This window comes from Lolium rigidum, chromosome 2 (assembly GCF_022539505.1).
Source record: "Lolium rigidum isolate FL_2022 chromosome 2, APGP_CSIRO_Lrig_0.1, whole genome shotgun sequence".
Taxonomy (NCBI): domain Eukaryota; kingdom Viridiplantae; phylum Streptophyta; class Magnoliopsida; order Poales; family Poaceae; genus Lolium; species Lolium rigidum.
The window spans coordinates 227,859,135-227,868,755 of NC_061509.1; the positions used below are offsets into that span (position 1 = coordinate 227,859,135).

At 45.9% G+C, this 9,621-nt stretch overlaps 1 protein-coding gene across 1 annotated transcript; it reads left to right on the plus strand.

The window, feature by feature from the left end:
• Window positions 1-1,242: 1,242 nt before the first annotated feature.
• Window positions 1,243-3,229, plus strand: LOC124693069 (zinc finger protein CONSTANS-LIKE 16-like). The gene is made up of 2 exons (XM_047226523.1): window positions 1,243-2,506; window positions 2,594-3,229. Exons 1-2 carry the CDS (start codon window positions 1,445-1,447, stop codon window positions 2,834-2,836), a joined length of 1,305 nt encoding a protein of 434 aa, XP_047082479.1. The 5' UTR covers window positions 1,243-1,444; the 3' UTR covers window positions 2,837-3,229.
• Window positions 3,230-9,621: the final 6,392 nt, after the last annotated feature.

The window sequence follows — 9,621 nt, forward strand, 5'->3', positions numbered from 1 at the left end:
CTCTCACGCCAAGACGAATATCTTCCTTATGCATGTCTGTCTGGATTTGGTTGGGTGTTGAGTTCCGAAAGGCTCCGTTGGCAAATGTAACAGTGCTCGTGCCTGGAGTTTGCTAGTTTTGGAGATATTCGGTGGTGCGCACCCATACTTTTATTCCGACCATTTGGTTCTCGAGGGAGCGACGCGAAGCTCTGTTCTGTGTTGCTACCAGATGACATTCTCGTCCATGATGTATGAGAGATGGAGAATTTCTTGAAGGCCGGATTGGAGGACTAGCAGCGGAGGATCGAGTCGTGGTGTTGTTGAGGGATTTGTTTGGTATTCTGGGTCTCATAACAGCAGTATGCAAGTGGGGGCAGCAGCACAAGTGAAATTCAGAGTCTTACCTTTCAGGGTGAAAATCCAAGGTCTAACCTTAATTGGTTGTGCCTGGCAATAGACATGATGAGATAAACTTAATTTGAATAGACATGGTAGCAAAATAAACTAGGTAGCTCACTAAGTGATGTTTTTACTAGATTGGCATTGACTTTTGAGTAAATAATCGGATAATCTGGTTTAAAACATTCGTGTAATCCTAATACGTTTTAGATAATTCATATCCGCATGCTATTTGCTATGTTGACATATCTAACTTATCTTATAACAGATCCAAACACCGTCTCTAGATTCGGATATCCTTATACATCGGATTCTCATAAATCGGATATGGATTTTTTTCAAATGGATTCAACGCCGGATTTGGTTTGGAAATTATCTTGTCTGCCTACACCCCTAGGTGAGACAATATCGGAACAACTGCTGCAACCCCGCCAATCAAGGAAAACCACGCCGCGTCCGTGAGTTTGCTCCATAGAATTAGCAGTTCATAGATGTAGCATTGTCGTTAGATGTATATGTACAACATCTAAATTTAGATAAATTTGTGGCATTTTTTTCGGGGTGGAGGGAGCACTTGTGTTTACCGGTGCGACACCCATTTCTTAATTTCTACGTGAATGTGATGGCTGATGTGGATACATTCAGGATATGGCTTTTCAGCGAGGCGCTCATCATCCGACGTGTCGATACCCAGCGAGATGGGCCCGGCCAAAATCTGGCCGCTGCCAATCGGAGATCATGGAATCGGATGAGGTATTAGCAGTAAACCAATCACATTCTGGATAAGGTGAGGATGTGGGTCCCGCCTCTAGAAGCCTAAAGCGCAAAGCACACTCGGTCACGCTGGTGAAAAGGGCAACGCTGGGCCATGCCGCTCAAATAGCATTCCAAATCCGGCGATGCTTTTTTGTCATGTTCATCTCTGCAATCTTCTCTCGTAGCATCACTGTGGTAATACGATACTAGCTACAAGCTTGTCTGCGGCAAAGATTTTGTAGGATCGATTGTTGCAGTGGAGATATTCTTCTTTGTTGGTTCCTTTGGGAGCTAGTAGCAGAGATCGATGGGTAGCTCGGACCAGAAGGCGGCCGGCGGGGCCGTGGGCGGCAAGTCGGCGCGCGCGTGCGACGCGTGCATGCGGCGGCGGGCGCGGTGGTACTGCGCCGCCGACGACGCCTTCCTCTGCCAGAGCTGCGACACGTCGGTGCACTCGGCGAACCCGCTCGCCAGGCGCCACGAGCGCCTCCGCCTGCGCGCAACGTCAGCATCTCCGCCCAAGGCCGAGTGCGTGGCGGAGGTGACGACGACGACGACGATATCGTCGTCCAAGCGCCTGCGCGTCGCGCCCGCGTGGCTGAAGCGGAAGGCGCGCACTCGGCGGCCGCTGGTGAAGAGCGTCGGTCAGCTGCTCTCAAGACGGCTCGTGGTGCCCCAGGTGAGCGCAGGGGAGTCATCGGACGAGCGGAGGGCAACGGAGGAGGAGCAGCTTCTGTACCGCGTGCCGGTCTTTGACCCCGCCCTTGGCGAGTTCTGCTCACCGCTGCCGATTGACGACGCGGCGGCCACGACCTCGGGCAGCTGCAGGGATAATGTCGACGGCGCCGTGGAACAAACGAAGGAGCCCATCGTCGCGCCGTCTCCCGTGCAGGAGCTCCCCGATTGTTTCGCCAGTTTCGGCCCGACCGATGCCGAGCTCAGCGAGTTCGCGGCCGACATGGAAGCCCTCCTCGGCCAGGGCCTGGAGGAAAGCAGCGAGCTGGGGGACTCGTTCTACATGGAGGCCCTAGGGCTCATATCGCCGGCGGGAGACAGCGGGCGGGTAAAGGCGGAGGCCAACAGCGGCCCCGTCTGCAGAAGCAACGGCGTTCTGGCGTCTGGGCCGGGTATGAAGCCGGAGTTTAACGGCAGCCCGCCGACACTGGTGGATGACGACGATAGTTTCGAGCACAAGACGTCGTCGGCGAGCAACTGCGGCGACGCCGTTGATGATGCGCAGTTCTTGAAGAGGAGCCTGGATCTTAGGCTCAACTACGAGGGAATCATCGAGAGCTGGGGCAGCTCGCCGTGGACCGACGGCCGGCGGCCGCACGGCCAGCTCGACGACCTGCTGCTATACGACCACTCGGTACGTGCACGATTAAGTTTCGTATTGTGCGTTATATATGTAGGGTATAAGCGATTGTACATAACCATGGTGAATGGTACTGTGCAGGGCATGTGGACTGCCGGAGGAGGAGGACGGCAGGGCGAGGCGGCGTGGACGCCGAGACCGAAGGCCGACGGGTGGCGGGAGGCACGGGTGTCGCGGTACCGAGAGAAGCGGCGGACGCGGCTGTTCGCCAAGAAGATACGCTACGAGGTGCGGAAGCTGAACGCAGAGAAGCGGCCCCGGATGAAGGGCCGCTTCGTCAAGCGCTCCGGCGCCGCCGCAGCCGCCACGTGCGCCGTCACCTGAGCTAGCCAGTCTGTGGACGTCTAGTCGGTTGCACCGTCCGTGTCAACTCGACACGACCGTTCATGCGTGTGCTCGTCACGGGCTTGGCATGAAATTACACAAACACAACTTGTCGAAGCTGCTTTTAGTGTCTGTTTTGCTCGTCAGAGAAAACTTTGTTCTTCTTTTTTTTTTTTCTCGTGATTTCGGCACTGGGAGATCGGTGCAGGGTCGAGGGTTTTCTTAGATTTCTAGCTCACCGTGAGAAGAAATGATTTGGCTTGGCGTTTTTTGCGACCTTTTCTCTCGCTTCAAGAGAGGATAGGTGGTTCTTCATGGTACGTTGTACTGCTTTGTACATTTGTACATGGTTGGAGTAATAATAAAGTAACATATGTAATTTGGTGTTCGCTACTCATGCTTGTACCGCACGTATTTGTTGCATCAGCAGTTTTTTTTTTTAAGATAAAGGCACCGCGTCGTTTGATTCAAAGAAATGTCATAGAAATTTTGTAGGATTTTTATTCATAATTATTTTTTAATATGTGCACCGTTTGATTTGTAGGATTGGAATTCTTAGAAATGCATAGAAAATTTGCCTATGTGATTGCATAGCACTATGTTTTGGAGGAAAATTTTCATCTGCTGAAACCCGATGTTACAATTTCTTTACTTTTCATGTGAGTCAAATTCTACTTTAAAAAAATACCCTCTAGATTTACAATTTCTTTACTTTTCATGTGAGTCAAATTCTACTTTTTTTTAAAAAAATACCCTCTAGATTCTAAATCATGTAAGATTCAACTAGACATGATATCCTAGTCGTGCGGTTGTCCTAGTCATGTGTTCTGAAAATCAAAGCACCTTTGTCCCGGGCCTTCGAAATATGGAGCACAGTACATCTCCAAATTCAATAGTTGACCGATGTTTTCTCGTACTATGTAATGTGTTGAAAACAGTTCAAAGACAAGACAAGACGGAGATGGCGACGCCGGATACGCGTTGGCGTGTCACGTACGCCAACACGCTCCGCCGGCGAGAGCTCGTCTTCTCCGACGGCTTCCTCATCGTCAGGCACGACGCAGGCCGGTTCGTCCTCCTCGACGATAAAGAGGTCGTGATCGACGCACGTTCGATCAGGGAGGGAGAATCGGCCGAATCTGGTGGTTTTGTGGAATTTTCGTGTCATTTGGCCCGGATCCCGTCGCATCCGGTTGGGTCCAGTGGCGAGGAGACGCGTGGAGGCGATCCAGAGGGTGGAGATGCTCTGAGATCAACGCATGCGAATCGGGACAAGGGAGGAGCGGATTCGGGTCTGGATGGGGGCGCATGGGTCTCTGCACATCAGGGCCCCCATGGCGGCGAGGTAAGGCAGCGGTCGACCTTATCCCCCATCTCCGGGTTCGATCTGGACTCTCTCCTATCTCATCTCTGGAGGATACCTAGGGTTTCTAAGCCAACCAATTCCCCATCTGAGTCGTTCGAATGGTGGCCGGGGAAAGTTGCCGGTGATCATAGATCGTTCGCTCAGGTGGTTGCTTCTCCGCCTAGATCCAAAAATAATATCCCACAATCAATTCCGTCGAGATCGATGGGTGATAGAGGTGGGCGGGTGATGGGGAATCAGAGGGGAGGTGGTGGCGGCGGCCATGGGAACACGGGACGATTCGATCGGCCGCAGCAGAATCGTAACCTGGTTTGGCAGAGAGATGTGCCTGAAAATTCGAGATCGATGGGTGGTGGTTCTGAAACAAGATCAAGGTGGGAAGCGGCAGTAGCCAAGGAGAAACAGAGTGCTGGAGGGAGAAGGCCGGAAGGGCAGGCAAGATCTCCAACAACAATGAACCCTCCACGGCAAAAAACGGGTAACAATCTGCAGCCTACTCTTCCTACGGCTGTAGATTCCGTGCTTCCTTGTTACAATTGCAACACTGCTGGGCATCTTACTTCCTTGTGCCCCACCATCAGATGTGAGAGGTGTGGTAAGCTGGGTCATATCCGGCAGATTTGTCAGGTGGTTTTACCATGGGAATGTGTGGCTTCTATGTGTGGTTTTCAGTCTCCTGGCTTGGGTTTTTTTCTATTTCCCTGATTCATCTGAGTGAAACATGTTAAGGAAAGAGCATCTAGCATTGTCATAACCGTTGTGAAAGGGTCTCCAACGACCAGAGATTTAGAGCAGGAGTTCAATGAGTATTTGGGAACTAGCTGGAGATGCACGGCTCGTCCTATAAATGATAAGCAATTCTCTATGAGGTTCCCTACTCCTAAGGAAGTGGAGAAAGCATGTTATCTTGGTGAACATATGAAAATGAGGGTGTGCAATGCTGTGATTAATCTGCAACCTTGGTCTGCAACAGCAAGTGCAAAAGCAGTACTACACAAAGCCTGGGTAAGAGTGAAAAATATTCCTACAGATAAAAGAAGTGATGCGGCTGTGGCCTATGCTGGTTCCTTAGTAGGTGTAACCTTGGAGGTTGATCAGGCAACCCTTCACCGGCCAGATTATTGTAGAATCTTGTTGGGGTGTCGTGACATTGATGAATTGCCTCCTTGTGCTGAAGGTTGTATGGGAGATTACTTCTATGATTTCTATTATGAGGTGGAATCTGTGGTGGTAAGAGGACCACCAGCGACAAAAGTATCTATATCCACTTCTGAGAGATCATTTCCTAATGCTCCATCACCCAAGCGGTCCAGGATTGATCATCATCAGGCTGCTGAGTCATCCGAGGGGCAAACTGGAGCAAGTTAGAATGCTACTTATGGAAAAAGCTACTCCAACAATTTGGATGTGGTACCTGAAAATGATTATGAGGAGGATAGTGAAGAAGACCATGAGTTATTGATTGACACTATTGCCAGGGTACAAAGGGAGAAAAATCAGCAACATGATGGGGATATTGTGAGGGTTTGTGATGATGCTATTGTGGAAGAAAGTTCTCCAGATTGCAAGGAACCTTGTAATGTTGCTATTGATACAGTTTCTGATCTCCAGCAAAAGGTTGCTGCGATTGAGGCAGTACCTAATGTTAATGATACCTCGGCCCTTTTGAAAGCTCCGGCAACACCTGTTGTATCTAAAGAAATTGTGTGTCTAGGCTACCATCAAAATACATATGAAAGATCATATGCTTCTGTTGTATGCAATAAAGAACGGTCCTCGATTCCTGTGGTAACTGAGGTGGGACATGACTATCATTATGAACATGTTGCATCTCCAGCGTATACTGTGCAGTCTCCTGAAGAGGAATCCAGGGGGAAATCCTGTATCAAGGCGGTGGACAATATCGGTGAAGAGCTGGGGGATGGGAGGAGATCTATGAGGAACTACCAACAGAAGATGGAGAAGGTCATGGATCAAGCTGCTGCTTTATCCAAGAAAAGGAACCTAGAAGGTAATCCCTCTTCTGATGAAAAGTTACTTCCTGGTAATGCTTTCTCTATTTTGTCCAATACTGAAATTATGAGAAGAGCGTCCTTGATGGGTGTAGATATTCCATTGAATAATTTTGAATCTGTTGATTTGTTAAAAGAGTTGGAAACGTCTAGGAAAAATTTAGGTGACAAAATGATATCGAATAAACCCTTAGTGGTGCAACATGATGGTGGTGCGGTGACTCCTTTGAATATGACCTGGTACGATTCTGAGGATCAGATGCTAGATGATTCGTTTACTATGGTTCAGTCTAGGAAAGCGAGAAAAAGCAATAAAAAAGCTAATATAGTGGTATCTAGACCTGTGACTAGAAGCCAAGGGGCTGCTACCACGTCTACCATGCACCCTGGTAGAAATGGCAAAGTGAGGAAGATGCCTGATAAATTTAAATGATAGTTGCCATTTGGAATCTAAGGGGGGCAGGTAAGAAAGGGATATCTACTTGCCTCACTGATACTGTAAAGGATTATGGGGTGGATTTTATTGGTTTGCAAGAAACTATGAAAAAAGATTACAATACTGCCTTTTTAGAAAAATAGACCCTGAGAATGCTTTTTTTTTGGAAATGGATTCCTTCAATTGGTAAATCTGGGGGCATTCTATGTGGAGCAAAAAATGAAACGTTTGGGGTACAGGCTGTTAAGTTGGGAGAATTCATGGTTTTAATGAGTTTATGGGACAATGTGAAAAAATGTAGATGGAGTATTATTGTGGTCTACGGACCTGCGCATGAGGAGAGAAAAAATGAATTCCTGGCAGTGATGGCTTCCTTTTGTAATGCAGTTGATGGACCCTATATCATTGCTGGTGACTTTAATATCCTAAGAAATGTAAGGGAAAAGAATAAACCTACCTCTTTACCGCATTCTTCAGAGGTGTTTAATTCAGTAATTCATTCTTTATCCTTAAGGGAGGTGCATATGAAAGGGGGTCTTTACACTTGGTCGAACAAACAAAAAGACCCCACTCTTGAAAAGCTAGACAGGGTGCTTATGTCCCCGGACTGGGAGGATTTGTTCCCTTTGGTTGTTGTCCGGAAAGTGGTGAGAGATCAGTCTGATCATAATATGTTGATTGTTGACTCTGGCGAAAAACCCCAGCTTAAGAAATATAATGATTTCAAATTCAACATGTCTTGGTTCAAAAATCCTGATTTTCTACCAGCAGTTAAAGAAATATGGGAGAGATATGTTAGAAGTGATGATCCTATTGATGTGTTCAACATCAAGTTAAAAAGAGTGAAGAAATTCCTTAAGGGTTGGGGATCTAATATGTTTGGTAATAATAAGAAAAAGAAATAGAGTTTAAAACAAGAATTGAGCGATTTGGAAGCAGTAGAGGAAGCTGTAGGCTTGTCCCCTGATGAGCAGATTAGACGATGTAATATTCAAGGGGAACTCTATAATTTGTATGCTGAGGAGGAAACCTACTGGCACCAGAGGTCACATGCTAGTTGGTTATTGGAGGGAGATCAAAATACATCCTATTTTCATAGAATTGCAAACGGGCCTAAGAGAAAAAATGATGTGCAGTGTTTGCGTAAGGGGGAGGTGTTGATTGAGGGTACAAAAAACCTCCTGCAACATGCAACTGAATATTATAGAGATTTATTCGGCCCTGCTCCTGGCAATATTTTCAAGTTAAACCCTGATTTATGGAAACCTGGAGAAAAAGCTCACTGTGGAGGATAATGAGGATTTATGTAGATACTTTACAGTAGACGAAGTGGAAAAAGCTTTATTCTCTATGAAGAAGAATAAAGCACCTGGACCGGATAATATACCAATAGAGTTTTATCAGCATTGTTGGGAGTTCATACAACATGATATTATGAAGCTTTTTGTAGCGTTTTATTATGGTAAACTTGATGTTCAAAGGTTAAATTACGGGGTTATAACTCTCCTTCCGAAAGTAGCTGAAGCCGATAAGATTCAACAATTTAGGCCGATTTGTTTACTGAGATGCATTTACAAGCTCATAACAAAAACTTTGACGCTTCGGCTAGAACCTTATGGAAACAAGTTATTCAGCATACAACAAAATGCTTTTATTAGAGGAAGAAATATTATGGATGGCATTATGTCTTTACATGAACTCATGTATCATGCTCATGTTAAGAAGCAAGTGGGGGTAATTGTGAAACTTGATTTCGAAAAAGCATATGACAAAGTTAATTGGGATTTCCTGTTAGAGTGCCACAAAATTAGAGGTTTTTCTGATTGGTGGTGTTCCTGGATCAGACAAGTGCTGCATAATGGGACGGTTTCGGTAAAAATGAATAATGAGATGGGTCCTTATTTTCAAAGTGCCAAAGGGGTTCGCCAGGGCGATCCCTTGTCTCCTACTTTGTTCAACTTGATAGGAGAATGTTTGACCAAAATGGTTTTGAAGGCTCAAGAAAATGGACTTATCACTAGTTTTGCACCAGATCTTGTTGAAAATGGGGTGGCTATTTTGCAATATGCGGATGATACGGTTTTATGTATCAAGCATGATCCAGAACAAGCTTTGAACCTTCAAATGTTGCTTTATATGTTTGAAATGATGTCAGGCCTTAAGATTAATTTCTTGAAAAGTGAAATAATCACCATAGGAGGAGATAATGATATAGACGAGTTCTATTCCAATATGTTTAATTGTCAGGTGGGGAAGCTCCCCATTAAGTACTTGGGGATTCCTGTGACTTTCTCCAAGTTAAAAAATATTGACTGGGATTTTTTGGATGCAAAAATGGTCAAAAAACTGGAGGCTTGGATTTGTGATGCTGCATCATCAGGAGCTAGATTAACCTTGCTAAACGCGTGTTTATCGGGAATTCCTTCGTTTTATATGGCTATGTTTTTGTTAAATAAAACCTTTGTGGAAAAGTTGGATAAACACCGTAGGAAGTTTTTCTGGGCAGGAAGGAAAAAGAAGAAAGCATACTTTATGTCGATCAAAGAAGAAAGGGGGTTTAGGGGTCATAGACCTAAGAAAACAAAATATCAGTTTATTATGTAAATGGTGGTGGAAAATTGATAAAGAAGATGGCTTATGGCAAAAAATTGTACGAGAAAAATATTTGAAATATAAAACGGTGGTGAACGTGAAACCTAGAGCATCCGACTCACCTTCTTGGAGGGCTTTACTTAAAGTGAAGGATTATTATTTGTGTGGCAGGGAAGTAATTTTGAATAAAGGAGATATTGTGAGGTTTTGGCTTGATCCCTGGGAAGGAGAGGTTTCACTTGCGGAAAGATACCCTGGGCTTTTCAATATATGCCACTCTCAGGAAGAGACCTTTGAACGAGTAGTTGAATCGAATTTTAATGTTCCTTTTCGAAGAAGGTTGACCCCTGAGTTGTTGTTGCTTTGGAATAATATTAAG